The 21,519-nt window shown below is 48.9% G+C and overlaps 2 protein-coding genes across 9 annotated transcripts in view; one reads left to right on the forward strand and one right to left on the reverse strand.

Annotated features, from left to right (window-relative positions):
• Positions 1-1,239: 1,239 nt before the first annotated feature.
• Positions 1,240-10,202, forward strand: LOC121833742. 4 transcript variants are annotated; one of them, XM_042287279.1, is made up of 3 exons: positions 1,240-1,325; positions 2,313-4,458; positions 7,574-10,202. In XM_042287279.1, the coding sequence occupies exons 2-3, from the start codon at positions 2,313-2,315 to the stop codon at positions 7,984-7,986; spliced, it is 2,559 nt and encodes an 852-aa protein (XP_042143213.1). In that variant the 5' UTR covers positions 1,240-1,325; the 3' UTR covers positions 7,987-10,202. The 4 variants fall into 4 exon arrangements, 3 of the variants coding, with proteins under 3 accessions (XP_042143213.1, XP_042143214.1, XP_042143215.1); XR_006076801.1 differs by having other exon boundaries at positions 1,247-3,231; positions 4,236-4,458; XM_042287280.1 differs by having other exon boundaries at positions 1,247-4,458.
• Positions 10,203-10,257: 55 nt separating this feature from the next.
• The window catches only part of LOC8054077 (protein slit), a 133,253-nt gene continuing 121,991 nt past the window's right edge, over positions 10,258-21,519 (reverse strand). For all 5 annotated transcript variants that reach the window (XM_042287278.1, XM_042287277.1, XM_029991536.4 and 2 more), the window contains 3 exons: positions 18,350-19,089; positions 15,682-15,891; positions 10,258-12,178 (listed from right to left, as the gene is read on the reverse strand). In XM_042287278.1, the coding sequence (XP_042143212.1) occupies positions 11,955-12,178; positions 15,682-15,891; positions 18,350-19,089 (1,174 nt within the window). In that variant the 3' untranslated portion in view covers positions 10,258-11,954. The remainder of the gene's footprint in view (positions 12,179-15,681; positions 15,892-18,349; positions 19,090-21,519) is intronic.

A 21,519-nucleotide genomic window follows, 5' to 3' on the forward strand; every position in this document is an offset into this window, starting at 1 on the left:
ATGCTGTGCCTGCATAGTATGCACATGTGCAGGGTATGTGTGTTTCATGAAGCACATATAACATTGGTCCTTTTTTTTAAACTTTACTTGCACAGGGTACATCTCAGTGGATCCGTCACGTAAGGACACTGCGGCAGCTTGAAAAATATTGATAACAGCCTTTCAGCTGTACAAGAACTACTGGGCAGACTGACGATCACGATCTGTAGTGTACCAGGAGCGCAATGGGCGATCAATAAAGCAATATCTCTGAGAATGAGAGACTGCATGAACTACCGAATTTGTTCCGAATCGCTAGGAACACTTAACCGTACAAATTGGCCCTAAATGCGGAACGTTCCCGATGCAGAAGGCTGAGAAACGCAGATACACAGAGAAGAAATGCAAGTCAAGATCAAGGACAGCGCCTGTGCGCGTAAAGCACGCAGCAATACTGCAAGTGCGGTTTCAAACCTAAAAGATATTAAGTGAGAAAAGAAAACAACGAAGACCACAGACGGAATTCTTGGCGGCTGCGGTTACAGCGAGCGCGAAACGCGGCCCGGGTGACGGGAAAATGGTAGCCGCAGACGTGCAATATCGTACGTTTCGCTAGATTCGTTGTTTTTTGACGTAAATCTTACAAATCTCGCTACGTAGCACGGAAGTAACGAATTTATCGTATCAGTCTGAGCCTCTGACTTGAAACCGCCGCGCTCGACTTGCACCAGCTGGATTGGGCAGGCACTCTTCACTGCCGCTGTGCTTACCTGAAACGAAGTAATTGTAAGCCTCCAAGGACTTGTAGGCCTCCAGGGTTTCCGGGGTAAATTGGCTCGGCGTAAATAATAAATACAAGGTGATGTTCACCATAGTGACGGGTGGCCACCGTCGACTCGCTAGGGTCCATTCTGCGGCGTCCACGCCGTACGGGTCGCCATGCATAACACTATTTACGCAAAGCTTCGCTTTGTATCGCACTTTTTCTGCCTCACTTAGGCCACTTACATAGTCAGACATCTCTCCGGGGACGCACAGTCATCGACAACGAGTAAAAACGGTGAAAACAGCGAAAGTAGACGATGTCAACAACGCCCCAATGCGTTGCTTGCATAGGACGCCGTGGTTTTCTGCCCACACCCTATCGCGCATGCGCGGCCGCCGCTTGTGCCGCTAGGGGCGCGCGAGTTTGTTTGTAAACATGAGTTGGTGTATACCGAAACTGACGTCAACGTTTCAAAGCTATTTTGAAAATAAAAAATAGGTGGCGCCCTAGGCGCTCCCCCTTAGGGAAGTATTCTCCCCTTCCGTCTTCATCTTTCCTTCGTTGATCGGAGCGACGAGTCGTAAGTTTCATCGCTCTTCGAGCCTTTTCTTTGTTCTCCGGAGATTTCAACCGATAGAACTCGGAGAGGCTCACTCTCGTCAAGAGATTGACTTCGCCTTCTGCGAGGTTTAGAAGAAACTTTATCCGACCGCTGAGTAAACAATTTTGAACCTATTTGTCGCACGTCCGCTATCGGTGCTAGGCCTAAGTTCTCGGGCCCCGGCCTCGAACAAAGGCAGTGGAGTTTCAAGCAGCGGAGTTTTAGTGGCTTGAAGGACCCGTTCCCGCTCACGTCCTATGGGCTCCGGCTCCGGACAAAGCAGGACTATTTTCGGTTTACAATAGGGTCCGATCCCCCTTGTTGTTCTATGGGCCCCGGCCCCGAACAGAGGCGGCGATCTTAAACTACTTCCGGCGTCCTCGCTCGCGTCCTATGGGCTCCGGCTCCGGACAGAGCAGGACTATTTTCGGTTTACAATAGGGCCCGATCCCCCTTGTTGTTCTATGGGCCCCGGCCCCGAGCAGAGGCGGCGATCTTAAGCTACTTCAGGCGTCCGCGCTCACGTCCTATGGGCTCCGGCTCCGGACAGAGCAGGACTATTTTCGGTTTGCAATAGGGCCCGATCCCCCTTGTTGTTCTATGGGCTCCGGCCCCGAGCAGAGGCGGCGATCTTAAGCTACTTCCGGCGTCCCCGCTCGCGTCTTGGGAGCTGCGGCTCCAAACGACGCAGCGCGGTCTTAGACAGTCACAAGGGCTATTCAATAAGCCAAACTGTCCGATCCCCCTTGTTGTTCTATGGGCCCCGGCCCCGAACAGAGGCGGCGATCTCAAGCTACATCCAGTGCCCCCACTCGCGTCTTGGGAGCTCCGGCTCCGGACAACGTGGCGCGTTCTTGAACAGCCTCAAGGGCCACACTTAGCACCTTTATCCCTTTCGTTCGACAACGGAGATCAGTGCGGCGGTAATCGTTTCTAACCGATATGTGACTTTCTTGGGCTTCTCAGATGTCAACCGCCGAGATCGTGGAGCTCCAACGAACGGTGGCGAACATCGCTACTTCGGTAGCGGTGCTCACCAACCGCCTCCCTCCGTTAGCCACGGAGGATGTCGAACTCCGACATAGTGAGCGGAGCAACTCGCCAGACCTGGACCCTTTGGGTCCCGCTGACGAGCCCCATGCCTGGTTGGGGAGACCGACGGAGGGCCGTCCCCGGGAGGTGGACCCTGCCCTCCTCGACTTCCTCAAAGAGCACTGGGGCCCCGAAGGGCGCGCGGAGCGGTGCAGGGCGGCCCTGACGAGCTTCCCGCGACCGCGGCTCCCCTTCGCCACAGTGCCGGAGTTAAATCCGGAAATGAAGGCCCTGGCGAAGGAGAGGAGCCGCCGTCCAGAGGGTGGCTCGGAAGGGCCCGCCAACGTCGCTGCCCGGGACCAGGCACTCCGAGAAAGCCAAGACGGAGTGGCCGCTGCTATGGGGCCACTGGTTGGCCTATTAGAGATTGGCCTCACGGAGGAGGCCATTGATAGAAAGACGGTGGCTGACCACGTGGGGGCAGCTACCGCCCATCTCGGGCGGCTCTTCGCGTCGCTCTCCCGCGAGCGCCGGGAGGGGGTGATTGCACGAGTGGCCCCAGATCTCCGCCAGATGGTGGCCCATGACGGCGGGGACGAGGGATCCCCACTGCTGTTTGGAGAGGGCTTCCTGGGGCAGCTGCGAACGCGGAACGAGACCATCAAGGTCCTCCGGGAAGCCCGCCAACCGCCCCCTCCCGCCGCGGAGCCAGCAGCCAAGAGGTCCCGCAGCTCGGCTGCCCCAGGGACCAGTGCCCAGAGCCGGAGTGTGGGCCGGCAGCCCTTTCACGGGGGGCCCCCTTCCCGAGGCTACACGAGGGGGGCCTACCTCCGCCAGGGACATCGAGGCAACGGTAAGCCCGCACCTCTTAGCACTGCCGCCCGCGGGCCGACTGGCATATTGCCGCGAAGCGTGGAGGTTACTCACCCACGATGCTTGGGTCCTTCAGACAACACAGGGGTACAAGCTGGAGTTTGCACAGGTACCAGCGATTCAAGGGTTGCACAACGTGCCGACCCGAGGGCAGTCAAATCAGGTCCGGGAGGCAGTGTCCGAGCTGGTCAGAAAGGGAGCGGTCTCTCGGGTACCACCCTCCGAAGTGAAGTTCCTCTCCCCCTTCTTCATAGTACCAAAGAAGGACAACAAGATGCGCCCAATTCTAGATCTCCGACAACTAAACGAGTCGGTGCAACACAACCACTTCAAGATGGAGGGGTGGCACTCTGTGAGGGATCTTATCCAGCAGGGCGACTCCATGATACGTATCGACCTGAAGGACGCATACCTGTCTGTCCCAATCTGCCACCAGGACCGCCCCTGGCTCGGCTTCCGAGAGGGGGACAGGGTCTACCGTTGGAACGTGCTGCCATTTGGCCTCAGATCGGCACCGAGAGTTTTCACAAAACTACTGAAACCAGTCGCGGCCTATCTCCGGTCCAAGGGACTTCGCATTGTCATGTTCTTGGACGATATCCTTGTCATGGACCAATCCCCCTCCCTACTCGCAAACCAGGGACATCTAATCGTGAACCTCCTACAAAACCTGGGTTTTGCCGTAAACTTGGAGAAGTCGGTACTGACACCAGCCCGGGACTTGTTGTTTCTGGGACTATCGATAGACTCGAGACGATTGACGCTCGAGCTCCCTGGAGAGAAACTCGCCAACCCGTTAGACCACCTACAGCAGAGGCTAGAGCAACCGGTGATCTCGGCCCGCCAAGTCGCAAGCTTGGCGGGACAACTGAATGCATGCCTAATGGTACTGCCGGAGGGTTCCTTTTATATCAGGAACCTTCAAACAGATTTGAGACGGGCCCTACAGAGAGGTACATACACGACCACTCTTACACTATCCAGGGACACGCGGCAGGACTTAGCGTGGTGGATCCGAGCACTGAGGAAGACCCCAAGGGACCAGATCAAGACACCCCCAGTAGTACAGACGATACAGTCGGACAGCTCGCTGAAGGGGTGGGGAGCATGCTCGGAGGGGTGGACGATCGGGCATCACTGGACACCACTCCAATCCACTTGGCACATCAATGCCCTGGAGCTGATGGCAGCCTTCCTGGCCCTTCAGGTGCTGGCAAAGAATGTGTCTCGGGGCTCCATCCTCCTCGAGCTAGACAACACAGCAGCAGTAGCGGCCATCAACAGGAGGGGCAGCACCTGCTCTCCACAACTCACCAGGATAGCCCACGAGCTATGGTCGTGGTGTTGGACTAACCACGTTTTGCGCTTTGCGTGTGCTATTTAGCGTGCGATTCATCACGAATCTTCCTCTAAGGAGGATTCGTGCTGAGAAGTTGGCTAAAGCCAAGACGAGCACAGTTAAAAAATGGCGGCTCCGAGGAGTCGCCATTCTCCTGGCGAAGTTGTTCGAACAACTTTTATTCAGTGGGGATACAAGCCTTACTTGCAAAAACAGGGCATATGCATCGGCTCGTGTATCGCGCCTGTTCTAAGCGATATATATTTAGCACAGCTTGACAGTACTCTTTACAGCCGGCTTTAAAGATCAAAGGTTAAAAAAAGTTTAGGTACGTAGATGATTTTTTAGTTTTCATTGCATCTGACACAAACGCTTTTGAAGCAGAGGCTGTCAAAACCCTGACCATTTTTACGGAATGTTTTGGCCCACTCGAGGTCACGCATGAGATACCTGTGGACAACACAATTCGCTTTCTTGACATCAGATTTATTTCTCGACGACCACATCTGTTGGTGTTGGGCGGCGGAGAAAAGCTCACTGGAGAAAAGCTCACGGGAGATAAGCTCACCGCAAAACCGGCATATGCGGAAAAAAGCTCACCGGCCTTTGATCGGATGCGGAGAAAAACTCGCCGATTTTCTTTTTTAACTTAAGAGTATTTTGTGTCAAACGTGTCGATTTAACACAATTGGCATTCTTCACTTCATTAAAAATATATCCTCTTTTTGTAATATTCTTGAAGTTCATTGGGCATAATTACTAATTCCTCAGAAATTAGTAATCACCCATTCTGTACATTATTGAAGTTGCAAGTATAAAACCAGATCATTGTACACCGGTAAAAAATACAACAATTTATATACAGCTGAAAGTGCGCCGTCGGTAGCTCTGTCAGATAAAGAGGTTTGTACTTTTCGAGCTAATATGAGTAGCGATGTGTGAACCGTTTCAGCTCCAAATATTGTGTAGTGCCTAATAGATAAGTAGGTGTTTGCTGCTGTAATCAGTGTCGGCTACGCTGTTTTCTTTCTGTTAATTTCACTAACAAACTTTAGTTACGAGAACAGCTTCGTCCTGTCGTGTTTGTTGTCTTCACTCCGTCATCGTCGTTTGAGCGGTTTTCAACTTGTATAAAGTTTACCAACTCGCCCAATTCGCTATATTACTGAAGACTAATTCTTATATAGGTCACGAGAAACAACATGCCAGTGTGCAGCTCTGAAGGTCATGGGTGGCTCGTCGTAGAAGGGCAAAATCACACAAAGGCAACGTGTGGAAACACCAGCACGAACGGCTACAAAACGTGCATGTCCGTAGAAGAAAGTCTCGACATCCTACTGACTGTTTTATCCAGTTTTCAAAGGTTAACAAAAGCTTCAAAGAGAATTTCAGGCACCGCATTGTTGCGCATGCACTTTCGAATTTTCGGCATTTAGAATTTTGACTTTTAGGTTTTAGGCAGGCATTATTATGTTTTCAAACTTTTTCCTGTTCTTCAAGTTCATAAAGTTTTCAGTTGGGCTTTCGTTGCCTACAGATTAAGCCACAGAAAACACTCGCCCGCAATTATTAAATTGGAGGCAATATACACAATAAGCTTAACAAATATTACAAAAAAAGACACTTTCTTTTCTACAAAGCTGATGAATTTTAATTATAATAAATTGATATATGTTACGCATGATCCAACAGCCTCAATATAAAACGAAGAAAAAAAATCGGTGAGCTTTTTTTTTTGCATACGCTCAATGGCCGGCGAGCTTTTCTCCGCATCCGCCGGTTTCGCGGTGAGCTTTTCTCCGGTGAGCTTTTCTCCGGGATTCGTTGGTGTTATGAGCCACGTGCGAATAAGCCGTTACTTCCGTTTCATTCGGCCCACTTCAAGCTAGTCAGAAGAAGTATTGTTACCCTTTGTTTCACCAATGGACTCAAAAAGTTCTGTAAGCATTTGATCAGTAGTGTTGACAATTGGGCTAGTTGGTCATTCATATTAGCGGAAAACAAACAGCGCAAGGACAAGGACAGAGTAGAAGGCGATAGGCAGCATTGTGTGTGTCTATCGCCTTCTACTCTGTCCTTGTCCTTGCGCTGTTTGTTTTCAGCATTTGATCCCCAGTGGTTTTGATCAGCAAGTTTTGCGCTTGCTCGCAACTGGGTACCCTAAACACATCCTTGTTGCGGTCGCGGAGGGCCTTCTAAGAAAGCGCCGTCTCGTGGAAAACAATGGGAGCCAGCTGAAAGACAAAAAGGAAAAGTTGTTGTGATACCGTATATACACAGAGTGTCGCAAAATTGAAAGAAAGTAGCAATGCAATAAAATGTAAAGGTAGTGTTTTCTGCGCCCAATAAGCTCATGGACCTGTGCAAACTATCAAAGCCTGGCGTGCGTGCCAAACACTGATGTGAAAAGAAGCACAGAACGAAATTTGTCAACTGTACAGAAGGTGTGGTTTATCGCATTCCGTTGTCCTGTGGCAGGCACGACGTCGGGCAGACGGGGCGCTGCCTACATGACCGGCTTCGCGAGCACAATAACAACGTGCAAAAAAAGAAGGGTGGCTTTCTTGACTTGCATTGCAGGACATGCGGTTGTACCCCACTGTTGGATGGATGCATAAAAATTGGGAAATGCAAGTCTGCGTTAACACACGAAATCATAGAAGCCGAGCACATTGATTATTTAGGACACACTTGTGTTGCTATGCCGTCAATTGCGTTATCAGAGAAGGAATTGTTTTTCTCGAGAACGAGATAGTGTTATTTTCCAATTATGCTCTGTGATGGTAGTTCTCCTTTGCTTTTGTTGTTTTGTTGTCATTGTGACGATGGTTGAGACTATAAATACCGGAACACATATTCAATAAAATTCAGTTGAAAGTTGTGCCTTGTTGTGTGCTGTTCTCTGCTTTTGTCCTCGTCCTTGCTGCGCACATGGTTGTATAAGATGTCAAAGCAACTCGCCCAAACAACCACTCTTCTCAAGCCCCAGTAACGACTGGTCCTGCTCCGGACCTACCTCCTGCCCCGCCTCTTCCCTTGGTTGGTCCCGGGTCGCTGGTCCTGCGGCCTCCTGAAAAAGCTGGACACCAGGGTCAAAGCCTCCACGCCGGCCTGGCTCGACCTCCCCCACGACACACCACTGGGGTACTTCCATGCCCCGGTGGGGGAGGGTGGGCTAGGAGTGGTGTCCTTGCGGGCCTTAATACCATCAATGCGCCTGCTGCGACTGGACGGGCTGCGGTTCTCCGACCATCCAGGGTGTGCTCCGGCCTTGGAGCTGCCCCTCCTGGCTGGCTTCCGCCGGAGAGCGCTGGCGGCCTGCTGCTACCAGGGACAGAAGCTCCTCAACAAGAAGTTGGTCCAAAAGATGTGGACCGATCTCCTGCACTGAAGTAACGACAGGGCCGCCTTGCGCGACTCCGGCGAAGTCCCGGGAGCACACCGCTGGGTGTCTGAGGGGACCCGTCTCCTGCGTGAACGACAATTTATGAACCTGATCAAGCTCCGAATAAACGCCATGCCAACCCTTGAAAGGACCAGTCGAGGCCGTGGTGTGGACGTTTCCTGTCAGGCCGGCTGCCGAGCTCCAGGGAGCCTGGGACTTGTCCTCCAGTGCTGCCGCAGGGGACACCGTGGTAGGGTGAAGAGGCACAACCTCGCCCGCTACGTGTGTAACTGCCTGAAACAGCTTGGATGGATGGTCCTCTGGGAGTCGCACTTCCCTCTGCCCGACGGGACACTGAAGCCCGACTTGGTCGCCTTCAAGGAGCAAGACGCCCTTATCCTGGACGCCCAGGTCGTAGGAACGGGCATGGGTCTCTGCTTCCTGCACCATCAGAAGGTGGCCGAATACTTGGGGCCACTACTGCAACTCTCAGCTCGAGCCGGACGGAGCAGCACTCTACTAACCTCCACCATCACCCTCAACTTCAGGGGCTGTGTGGTCTGCAGAGAGTGCCCGGGACCTCCTTAGTCTCGGGTTGACGCAAAACGACCTGAAGCTCGTGCGAAGGCAGCGAAGGTCTGACAGGAACGTGCGAACATTTCTCGGCGAAGGCAGCGAAGGTCAGCACACGAGACCTCTCTTGCCGAGGCGACGCAAGCGGACACGACCGGTCGACTGCTCGCGTCGCATTCTCATGTTTAAACAAATCTAAAATGTTACTCTGGACCAAAAAAACTTGTTTTTTTCTCAAGTTACAGTTACAGTGTCTGAAATAAAAATTGTGACTATGTTGGTGGCGTTCCAAGCGCGATATGCTTGGGCTTTTTCGTCGCGGTGGTGAAACGCTATTCTAGAACTAGGGAGTTTTAGACAACGTATGCAATTTTAGCACACGCTAACGCTAGATTTAGCGCTTGCGTTAGCGCACGCTACGCAAGAGTTTTAGAATAACGTTTCTCCGCCGTGACGCAAAAGCCCAAGCATCTCGCGCTTGCAACGCCACCAAGATAGTCAATTTTTATTTTCACAAACGAAATGCTGTAACTTTCCTGCCCAGCATTCCTTCCAGAAACTTCTCTTTCCTAGAAATTCAATCACTTTTCTCCGGCCTCCTTTTTATGAAAGATTTCACTTCAGCAAACTTTCCCTTGTCGTTTGTTTTGACAACAGGAATTCAAAATTCATTCAGTGGACTTCCTCAGTATTTCTGCATGATGGGCAGGAAGCAAAGGGTGACTACACCAAGCAATACCCAGATTTTGGAATGACTGGCTTGTTTTTATAAGCTCTGAACCCAATGACACTGAAACCCCCCAAAACTCGTATTTTTGTGTACCACGAATGAAAGCTACAAAAAGTGCAGAATATGTGGTAAAAAAATAAATTTCAGAAAAGCCCTCCCATTTTGCACAAACATAAACTTCGCAAATGCAGGGCCGTACACATGGGTGACCAAAATGGCAACTGGTGAGACAACCGGAAAATGCCGGAAAAAGTGCCCACCCCACTTTTACTGAAAACTGGGATAATCTTGACATGGGTGCTTGTCCAGTCAAACTGGGCACTTAATGTATAATTTGCTAAATACCCAAGTTTGTTTTAAAAATGTTAATAGTGGGCACTTCCAGAATATTTTACGATATGTCTCCAGCAGCAAGATGCGAAATTTGCCCCCTTGGGAATGAAGTTGTGAAAGCAGGTTTATACTGGAGCATCCCAGCATGAAGTGCAACAGTCTCTCTCCAGCACGGAGAGAGACACTGCCACGTTTGGGCAGCCCCAAAATATTAACGAGGGTTGGTTTCTTCTCACTTGCCTTCTCTGTCACTGTCCGTGGGTCTTACTCATTTCTTACTGCACACTATTATTTTCAAACAAAGTAGGGCAAAGCTGCATAAGCTTGACGACAAAGGAGAGAATTGTGCATTGGTGAGGCTGAACTCGGGCAGCACAGTCAACGAGTAAAACACAACAAACAACCCTCAGTAAAACTTTCTTTTCGGTGAGATTGAACTGATCGGGTGAAGGAGTGTTTGGTGTACATGACTTGCATCGACGCCATATCGGCTGCTGTTTTGGTGACAGTGCGTGTACGTTCAACAGCATGCATTTTGCAGCACCAAATTTGTTTTTCTTGGCCAGAAGCAGGAACGAGCACTAGCATGGCGTGATGTCGCGTGCAATATATATATAGTTCGGTATCCCAGTTGGATGCTGCATTCTTTGGTTCAGAACATTTTATTCTTTCGCATAAATACAGCACTATTTATTTTTGCGACTCCAGATTTGTCCATCACAAAACAACTGCACGAAATAAAGTGCATAGTGAATCCAATTTCATGCTGCAGTGTGGCAAAATCAAGTTATCACTGCAAGACTGATGAAATAATCAGTTTCAGGTCATACTTTTTCTACAGAACTAAGTGCAGAATATTGAAAGTAATAAGCTGGTACTCTACTATAAATGTGTCTAACTGTAAATTCTGCGAGTTCTTGGTAGCATAACTCCTTTTGTTGAGCATTTTGTCAAAACTTAACTCAACCATTACTGCACATACTGGCAGTTGCCAGCAAACCCTGTTGTTTTTAGTGAACATAAAACGGTGAAAATTAGTTAGACATTCATAGGTCGCACGAGTGAAACAAGCAGCGGACGCAAGTGCGCACTCTGAATATGTCTTTTTTCAGGGAACAAGGTTGCACTTGTGTACTTACAGTTGAGGGCGGGAGATTCTCTTGAACATGTTTCCTCCTGAAAAGAGGTGGCCAGTGTCCTCTGGTCAACACCCGGAATCGGTCCATTGGCATGCTTAACCTTGCGTCAATATTCCCGTTTCACTTTCCCACTTGATGAAGCTCTTAAAAAATGTTTTCATTCCTCCCAACGCAGGCAAGGAGAGCTTTGTATGACCAAAGGATGTTGTGAAACCTTACATCTGTAACTGGACCACTTCACAGAAGTGTCCCCAAAATTCTAGTTCAATGTTGCCAGAGTCGACCGTGACAACTGCCACAGGAAATTGGGATCTCTGGCCTACCGCTTCGCTGCATCGGCATAGTGGAACTATACGGAGAGCCTACTGGTGCAAGAATGCCAATAACCTTACGGGAGAAAGCTACATTCAGCAGCATATTGTGTTGTAAGGTGCCTCCAAACATGCACCGGAAAGCATCGCTAGGAGCAACACATGGCCAGTACGGTATGTGGTGCTGGTGCCCAAGGGGCAACAGTGGCGCCCGCCCTGCTCTGTCGTTTCTCCCTCGTGTAGCCTGAGGATGGCGGAAACAAGGGCACCACTTGATTCGGGGAAGAACGGGCTGCTATCGTTCCGACCCTGCAGTCTAGTCTGTGCAGGCTGGCCCCTGTGACTGCGTGGCTCGTCGTCCAAGCGACCTATGGTCAGAAGCTCCCCAACACTATGTACATGCATGCCACCATCGCACTGAACCCAGCACCAGAATAAGGCTCTCGTCGTTATCCTCGCATTCCAAGAACAACTGGAAAAGTTGACACAGATGGAGTGGTAATGGTATAAATTACTGCAAATGCCTAATGTAAAAAAAAAAAGATTGTTTTGTCTTCAAGAGCAGTGCTTATTAAAGAACGAGTGTGGCAAGTGCAGTCTTGTGGGAGAAACGGTGATTTCTGCCTGCGGCACTCGATCGAGATTGTGCACACGGCCTCGTCGACGGAAAACATTCCTCTACTTCTGTACACGAACGGCGTATGAAAACTGGTACTCAAGAAACGTGTCTTGGTTCGCATTAGAAAAGAATCCAAGGCGAACGAGTGCATTGTCTCTCGTGCTGAAAAGTGGGACCACTGCGTCACTCGGGAAACAAACCACGAGGAGGAGTAATGACTGTGTGCTGGATGTGTACAACCACAGGGGGAGCCCGCTTGGTGTGGGTCGGCTCCCTAGCACTTGCGAGAGCAGCCACACTTGCGGACCACTTCCATGTGCTTGGTATACGTTCTGCCCAGGGGGCACACCATCTTGACGCTGCGTCGTTTTGTCTTGTGCGCCCGGCAGCAGTGCGTGCCGCAAGAGCCGATGCACGCGGCCATCTTGACCTTCTTCTGAGATCGGCACCCGGCGTCCTCGAGGTGGTCTCGATACTGCTCCTTCTGGCACGTGGGCGCTGCAAGGGCCAGGCGAGTCTTTAGCCGTCTGCTACAGTCTTTAGCCATTTGCTACAGTCTGGTGGCGTGTTTGAGGAATGCCACCAACGCTGCTCTATGCGGTGGACAACAACAAAAAGGCAGAAAACACAGTCTCGAAACTGTGTTCTCACAGATTTACAGGCACTTGGACATCTCGTCCTTAAGAATATGATTGTGGAATAAGCTCCATTTATTTCGAAACAAATATAAAAAGATCCATTGGGGGATCCTTAGGGAATGCGCTAGGATGACCCTTGGGAAACGCCACACACGTCCCCTTTTGGGAAATGCTAACGCTGACCCCCTCACTCTTCTGTTTTGGCTTTCTCTTTTGCTTCCTCTATTTTTTGCTGCCCCTTTCTGGCTTCATTACGGGGTCAGTGTTGGCGTTTCCCAAAAGGGGACGTGTGTGTCGTTTGCCAAGGGTCATCCCAACGCATTCCCTAAGGATCCACCAATGGATCTTCCTTTAATTTTGGCCGGCGAAGCGGACTCGCCGAGCCTGCTTTGCCCCAGCCTCTGTTGCACGCAGACCCGCATCGGCTTGCCGCTTTTTGCGCCACATTTCGGCCAGCTGAGCTGCTGCTTCCGCTCCGCCGTCTCGTTCGCTCGCCTCGCACACTTAGCCACGGCATCCGCTGCCTGACGCTGCTTTCGCTGTTCACCGGTTTCCCACGCGCGCAATGCATTCCGCCTTGAGATGTTGCCTCCCTCTCGCCTCGCCGTGCCGCGCGCGCATTGGCTTCAACCTAATGAAGTCACCTCCCTCTTCCCTTTGTCCTTCACTACTCCCCTCCTCTCGACATGGTGCACTTCCCTTTCCACTGCTTTGTCCGCAGATGGACGGCATCAGCATTCCCTGTCATGTAGGTACTAATGCTAACGCATTAATAAATTACTTCTCTACACAAAAGTGCTCGTTCAACAAAATAGAATGAAGTCGCCGTTTGTTTCCTACGAGTCCAATGTGTTTTTATGACAACTACAATGAATACCTGTTTAACAAATAGAGCACGTGGCCCTGCGAGCATAGATGACCTGTACTAAGAATTTTCTGAGTAAAAAGTACTAACTGATTTTAGCAGTGGCATACCAGAAAATACTTTTGAGGGGTGTTTTAAAATGCTGGTGTGATCACAAAAAAAAAAAAAATATATATATATATATATATATATTTATACACATTTATTTAGACAAACACTGCCTTTACTTTAAACTATGATCCATTCATAGGAAAGTGCACAGGAGAGTCCAAGAACTCAATTGGAAAGGAAACATTTTAATACATGACTAAAAAAAACAGAAAAAGTTACAATGGACAAAGATTTGAATACTATAACATAGAAGATAAAAGGTTCTGATATATAAGGCAAATGCGAGAGTGCAAGTGAATAACTTTCTTTGATCTTCCCACTGCAGATGCGTTCGTACAGCAAACGAATGTTCTGAAAAAGTGAGCTTCTTCCAATATTCTTCACGATATTCATAATTTGAAGAATTACATTTACACGAGCTCTCCTACAAATGAAGCACCAGTTTAAACAAAAAGGACAGGGAACTTAAGCAATAGCGGTTGCTAATGTTTATTTCTTTTTGAAAAAAGTTGTCACCTGACTCGCTTACTTCATTTTCACAACAGTTGCACGGCACCACGCACGCGGAACACCACCTTACAACCTTTTGTCAAGCACAACGATTAAACAACGCGAAAGTCAGTTCGTGCACTCAACTGCACGGAGGTGTTATCCCTATGGAGCCTCCATGGTCATCCCTATGCATTCTACACTCGGAGAAACGAGGTGACCAGAGCATGCCCCTCTCTATAGAGTAGCTGTGTTCCATTTACTTACACGTCCTGCACCAGTGCAGAAAAGTGTAGGGCAGTCTACTTCCAGTATGTGTATTGAGATACGACCGGAAGTACACCACCCTACACTTTTCTGCACCGGTGCAGGAGGTGCAAGTAAATCGAACGCGGCTACTATGCCACACCTGTGTACCGTGTTATTGCAGCATCAAGACCTGCCTCACCAAAACTGCCCATTCTGGCTAACACAGACATGCTGAAAAATGCTGCAAGTATTTCATTATTTGCATGCCTTTGTAATTACCTTAAAGCAAGTAGGCATAGTCTGTCTTTTGGAAGTGCTTGGAGCAAACAGTCCTATCGCTCGACGGATCGTTCTGCGAGCAGTTATTTCCTACTTTTGGGAAAGAACAGACTTTTCGTAGATCATACACAAAAGCTTTGCACTACTAGCGGGAGCTTTTGCCATCACATTGAGTATGGATTGAACTGGCGACCGCAGGTCCCGAAATTTGCACCGTATGCAATTTACGAAAAGTCTTTAATGAATTGAGAAATACCAGTTCCTTCATGTTACACTGTCACGAAGCAGAACAAAATTTCTATTGTAATGCGCTCGCTTTTTGCATTAAAACTGCACGATGCACGAACACACCGACCAGAACAATGCGGTAACAGTAGAACAAAGGCCGACAATCCCCGCTCCTCTTGTTCTTTGTTCGTCTGCGAGAGGGCGAGCAGCAGGCTGGAGTTGCGAATCGGATATAATTATCTCGCAATCTTGCCCTAGCTGCATTCTCTCATCCTCCTGTTTTCTTCTTTAGCATTTGTTCCTGCGCATAGGTATACAAATGTGAGGAGTGTTTCTTCATGTGCTACCTCCCCTTTGGAGACGAATGCCCTATGCATTCCTGCCTGGTCCTTTGCCAATGTTTTTTTATTGAACGCTCCAATTCCACCCATTCCTGCTGCCCTCCCTTCTATAGCATTCTTCTCACACAAAGTCAGGATTACAAGGAGGTTGCTCCGTATCACTACGAAGCATTTTAATAAACCCGTGTACCAATAAATCCTCCTGCCTTAGCTGCTCTTCTATTTCCTCCCAGTTCAACCTGTTCCTGTCCCAATCAAGTTATTGTAAAATGCCAAGCATGAGCCCATGTCACAAGAAATACCCACCCTCTACTTTTTAAATATTTGAAGTATAAGCAAAGGACATATCAAGCACCCACTCCAGCAAACTTTTGAGCTCACCGAGCAAACTGAGGTGTGCTTCCGCATCAGCTGCTCCTCGAAACCCGTGCAAAGCAGTAATGCTTTACCCGCATGCACTGATGCTTAGCGGTGAAGCTTGATGCAAGAGTGCCGGCGCGAAGCAGGCTTGATGAGAGTGGCGTAGCTGTTCTAAAAATGAAGGGCTCTGCCAGTTCGCTGCACTGCTCCCATACCATTCCATCGGATCAAACAAGGACACAACCTACCATGTGCACCTTCTGCTTTTCTGATCTCAAACCTAACAAGTGCCCATCCACCTTTTCCGGGATTGTCTTTTGAATGGGCACTTGCTCTCAGTATTTTACGATCGTCAAAGTGCTAGGTCCCAAATCCCAGTTCAAGGTGCGATAATCTTCCGAATAAAATGAAGGGGGACTGTTTCTGAAGCATGGCACCCACCCTGATCGCAGAACGGGCCGCTCCAGCCGCTGCGGCAGCTGCATTCGTAGTTGTACCTGTCCACTGGAAGGCACTTGCCCCTCTTGCACAGGTGGCTCTTGCAAGGTTGGGGGTCGTCGAACTCGGCACAGCCGGGCGACACTCGGTGCTGCTTGTTCGCATTGCCCACGTCCATGGGCTTGTTGTTGATGAACAGTTCTTTCATGCAGCCTGCACGGAAGGAGCCAGTATGCTTGCGTGAGGCCGGCAAAAACAACAAGAGCCGAAGTAAATGACTGAAGTGCAAAACCAGACCTCGGGTAACGAAGTTCCTGCAATAGAACAATTTGCAACGCCAATAAAAATGGGAGAAACAACCCACATTAGTTTCTCAGAGGAGCTGGCCCCTGTGGAGGATAAACAACAGCACAAAGAACACAGGGACGAGTAGGACACAGATTCTGCACTGATAATTCCAAGCTGTCGTTACTGCAGGATCCACAGAGAGTGAAAGGGGACACCAGAGCAACCAAAGTAACAAGAATAAAAAAAAAAAAAATTTCAGCCTTTCCATTCTGGTGAAGAAGGAAGAGCAACGGAGCTGTAGCTTCTGTTCTTGGCGGCGGCTTTCCAGGCGAGCGATCTGCTTTTCTTTCACAAGAGAATCTGAAGCACTCGACACAGTGGAACTCGAGGCGACAACGGCTTTGCGGCAGTTGCGGACCCATTCGCGCTGCTGCGTACATCGCCGCTCGTTCTGTTCCCGCTCTTCTTCCTCCGAAGAAATGTTGCCGCCATCTATGAGCGACGGCAGCAACCAGTTGTCTGGTTGCCGAGCCTAGAAAGGTTGCCGCGATTTAGGAGCGACGGCGGCAAGCAGACAACCGACAAACACAACACTCTGGACAGCTACCGCCATCCATGAGCGACGGCAGCAACCAGAGTGCTGTGTCGACCACGGTTGTCGACATTTGTTTGGTACCGGACACGATCCTGGAGAAACTAGCCCTTAACAGCTCTGCTGTAAAATTTTTGTTGACAAGATATTGAGATATCCGAGGTCCCCCCTAAAGACTCTTCAAGATAAGTGATGAGTAAATGCATTGTGCCTATGGGAATTCATTCAGTGACAAAGAAATCTTTCAACTTAACCGATATTTCAATATAGCTAAGTTTGAGTTCATGAGGAATTACTTACGGCATCATATTGTAAACCTAATAAACCTCAGGAAAAAAAAGAAATTAATAAAAAAAATTCACAAAAATAGCATTTTCTCTATTGTCAAGAAAAAGTGAAGTACCAAAATTTACTTCCCCAGGCGAAAATCGGTCCACTTCCAGCTGGATTATGGAACTGGAAATGAGGCGGTCCAGCCGGATTCCAGGTGGGTCCAGCTGGAATCCAGCTGGACTGCCTTATTTCCAGTTCCATAATCCAGCTGGAAGTGGACCGATTTTTGCCTGGGTCTTTTATGCACTAAAACAGTTTGTCAGCATTCCTTGATTACGTTACCACTGAATATTTCCAGAGTACCACAACTACTGAGCTTCATTTCGATACTGTGTTGTGGCACTGTAATCAATGGCTACAGAAAGGCAGCTCTTTGGGGCAGGCAGACTTGGCACCGCCTGCTTGCCATTGTGAAAAGGGGCCATCGTCCTCCTTTTGCAGACTAGACTATGAGCTTTTTGATATGCTGGCAAAAACCAAGCCGCCTATCACCCTCCAACTGGTCGTAATAGACCTGGTAAAAAATCCCAAAATGTTGCATGCAACAAAATATGCAAACGTCCCACACTTTCCTCCTTGCTCTAGCAAGGGCGGCCAAGCTGCGGCTCGCGAGAAGCATGCGGCTCTTCGTGTGTTAAAGTGCGGCTCGTGGCTCCCTCCCTTACCACCCCCCCCCCCCTTTCCGCACTTCCCCAAAAAGAGAAGAGGAACGCGTTTTAAATCGAAAGATAGGTTTCGGTTTGGTAGCTGTGTACTACTGCTACCTTACGCCCGGATAGATTGAAAGTAGTTTGAGTTTTGTTTATTGGTCTGCATAAAAATTACGCCGCCCGCCCCCCCCCCCCCCCCCCCCCCTGCGGCTCTTGGTAGTTTCGTGGTTTTGTTTGAGGCTCCTAGGCCGGGTCAGCCTGGCCACCCCTGATCTATAGCGTGGCATTGAAGAGAGAGAGAGAGAGAGAAGGTAGTGCGGGTTGCATGCCTGGCCTCGCCCGCTCGTCTGCATTGCCTTCATCATTTGTTACAGCTGGTTTTATACAGCTAGTTCCCAGAATTGCTAGTGGTGCTCGTAAAGGCGGCGGAAGGCGCTGCACGTATCGAAAAAGCTCCATTTATCTTGAAGTGAGGCGCCAAAACAACGAGGACACAAGGAGGGAAGCAGACAGGACGAGGCGCATGCATTTATCGGCTGTTCAGAGCTCCCCGTTTTATTGTTTGCTTTTTTTTTTTTTTTCTCCCGGCTTCAGGATGACTGATAAATCGAGCTTGGCTAGCTCGAATGTCCAGTTGAAGCGGGAGCTACTGAATGTGGTACCCTGGGAACATTCGGTGGTTACATACGCTAGTGTCGTCATGTGCGCAGACTGCCGCCACCTGACCGAATGACCGTGGTCGCCCAAGCAACTGTGCCAAAGGCACCTGGGCAAGATCCAGTGGCGAGAATGATTCGAGGTCACCCACCCAGGAAACTGGAGGCATTGCGGAGGTGCCAATGCTTGAGAGCGACGGAGGCCACCTCTTGCGGGAGACCTCCGATGTAGAGTGGCGCCGCCACCTGGAGGTATTCCCGGGGCCCCTCGTTGACAATGCTCCGTGAGACGCCGCCATCGACGCTTAGCGTGACATTCTTCTTGAGCAGCAGGATGCTGACCGTGTGGTAGTCCCCGTCGGGCAGTGTCTCGAAGCTGAACATGTTGGAGACTGGGTAGTTGCCCACGTCGTAGCTGACGCGGATGCGGCCCTGGAACAGCTCCACGGCCAGGTGGTGCGTGTCCCCGTGGTAGGCGATGACGCCGTGCTGCTGCCGGGTGGCCAGCTTCAGGGTGATGTTGGCCATGGGCTTGGTTTGCAGCGAGGGGTACTCGAGATAGGAGTCCTCACGGAAGTTCAGACTTGACACCGTCTCGCACCGCTTGCCCGTGAACCCCGGAAAACACTTGCACACATAGTCGCTCACCCCGCTCGGCTGGAAACAAGCACCGTGTTGGCAGTCATGTTGCTGGCAGGGGCTCGTGCGCGGGTAGAGCATCGACACCATGGGTGCCAGCTCGCACAACTTGCCGCTGAACCCCCGGGGACAGAGGCACGAGTAGCCGTTGATGCCGTCCAGGCAGCTGGCTCCATTGAGGCAGGCATGTTCCACGCAGTCATCCACGTTTGTGGAGCAGTTGCTGCCGGTGAAGCCCACAGCGCAGTGGCACCTGTGCACATGCCGAGAGGTGAACACACTGTGCCCTAGGACATCTCCCAGATCTGGTCGATGCATTACGGCACACCACTATGGAACCAGAAGCATTTTCAACGGCTTCTGGTTAATTCAGACGTTCAAAGCGCTAAAAAACAATGGACAAGTGAAAGAGACCAACACCACAGAGCGCTACTTGCAACTGAAGTTTACTCGTGGAAAAACATATATATGCACACCATGAAATCAGGACACATGATGAAAGAACTGCAACATCATCACACTAATGCTTATTAGTCTAGTGTCAGCGCTCCATCGATAGCGCTGTTTGACTCTGAGGTGGCATTTTTAAAATCTTTCGAAAAGTAAATGGTAGATTGATAAGCATTGGTGTGATGATGTTGCAGTTCTTTCATCACATGTCTTGATTTCACGGTAAGTATATATATGTTTTTACATGAGCAAACTTCAGTTGCAAGTAGCGCTCTCTGGTATTGGTCTCTTTCACTTGTCCGTTTCTTTTTAGCACTTTTAAGCTCTAAACTATGAATCACCACCTAGCCCAAGTGCATATCCTTCTGTGGCTTCTGGTTAGGGTACTTCTGGCATCCTGCAAATGTCCATTCAACTTTGAATTCCTTTTTAGTGACATTTGTCAGCCCAAATAATCCTCCCAATTTGTTTGCTTTTATTCTCGTCTGACAACACTGGGTCAAATAGAATAAATGTTTCTGTTAGTAACAACACCTAAGGGATGTTTTCGCATTCTCCTATCAATTTCCGACGAAATTTTGGCAATTCAGAAGGTTTCCATACCACCTGGATAGATAGCCTGTGGCTTGCTAACTTCAAATTACATTATAATTAGCCTCATGGTAGTAGTTGGTTATTCACACTGATGACAACACAGAACCCACAGACACCCAGAAAAATCCAGTTCCACCTTAGTTTTTAAATCCCTCAACTTGTTGCAAATTCTGTCGGAGGTTCAAATACCCAAGGTTTGAAAGCTAATGACTACAATAGTGGTGTTATGAAACACATTTGCGTTTGACTGTGACTGACTGCATTGTGATCTCTTGCAATTTCTTAATTAAAGGGCAACTCCGGTCGAAAACGAAACTAAAATAAATTACTGGTACCGCTTTAGTGGCATGAAATATGATCACGGCCGAAATATTACGTCCAAGTGAGGCCGCATACTTAACTAAAACCGATTTTAAAGATGCGACCAGCTGGTTTTTAGCAGGCGGCAAGCGGGTTAGCTTTTAGTCAAGCAACACTGGTGCAGCACCCTTGTGACGTCACATAGTGGTGGAGCTGCAGTTGATTGGTTGTACCGCGTATCGCAGCACCAGTGTGACGTCACGTCGCGGCTGTACTGCTGATGATCAGTGTTGCCCTCTCTCTTGCAGATAGTTTCGGTTTTGCCGTAGACGCCCGAAACCAAACTTTGAGCCGTGATATTTATAAAACTACACACACTATTGAGAAAAAAAATTATACCTATTTTGATTCAGGGACACTGACTGAGCTGACAACAGTCGTAATCCCAAATTAAAAAATATTGACAGGAGTTTAACACACTGGCACCACCTATTAGATAGCCCTGGCACAATTCTCAGCAGCTGAAATGCTCATCATCACTAACATTAAAAAGTATTGGAGATTACAGTAAGGCTTACTTTATTTCAGTAAACCAATAATTATGCCACTTTCTGGACGGCTATCTAGAAGGGTTTCCTAATTGATCCGTTGAAACAAATTGAACTATGTTTCAATCTATCGTCTCTTCTGTAGCAAATAAGTATATCCCATTTAAGAAAATTCTCAATCACGCAAACACACCCTGGTACAACATAACCCTAAACGGGATATCAAACAAAAAGAAAAGGCTGTTCCAAACAGCAAAACAAGAACCAACAAGCGCCTGCTGGGATGCATATCAAGCTATCAGTTATACTAACAGATATAGCAAATCAGTTAAAAATATGAAGTATAATTTTAAAAATAATACACTTGCTTCTATGCTACAGAAAATAATTCTCAACAATCTTGGAGCACCGTTAAAACCAGTGATAATAGGAATTTATCTCTTATCTCTGCCCATGGGCAAACCATATCTGCCACTGAATGTGCCGCAGTACTAAATGAACTTTTTGTCAAATAATTTTCCGTCCACATTAACATACGGCGTTTAACAGATTTGTTTGAAAAAAAATTGTGAAAGCTATACAAATGCGGTTTGTGCAGGTGAGTTATACGATTAGTGGGACATAGTAAAGGGTGCTAATCATAGTGATCAGCCAGCTAATAACTAAAATGTGCTAACGCTTCCTAATTATCAAAAATAGATATATGATTTCGATTAGAAACTTGCTGAACGTCATCAAAAACCGCTAAACCAGTCAATATTGGAAAGACTTGAAGCACGTGGGAAGCACAG

This window comes from Ixodes scapularis, unplaced genomic scaffold, assembly GCF_016920785.2.
Source record: "Ixodes scapularis isolate PalLabHiFi unplaced genomic scaffold, ASM1692078v2 PGA_scaffold9__187_contigs__length_104089568, whole genome shotgun sequence".
NCBI lineage: Eukaryota > Metazoa > Arthropoda > Arachnida > Ixodida > Ixodidae > Ixodes > Ixodes scapularis.

Coding starts and splice junctions, on each gene's coding strand:
- LOC121833742 (XM_042287279.1), top strand. CDS start 2,313: ATGTCAACCGCCGAGATCGTGGAGCTCCAACGAACGGTGGCGAACATC. Junction 4,459..7,573: donor CAGCCTTCCTGGCCCTTCAG/GTGCTGGCAAAG, acceptor ACTCTTCTCAAG/CCCCAGTAACGACTGGTCCT.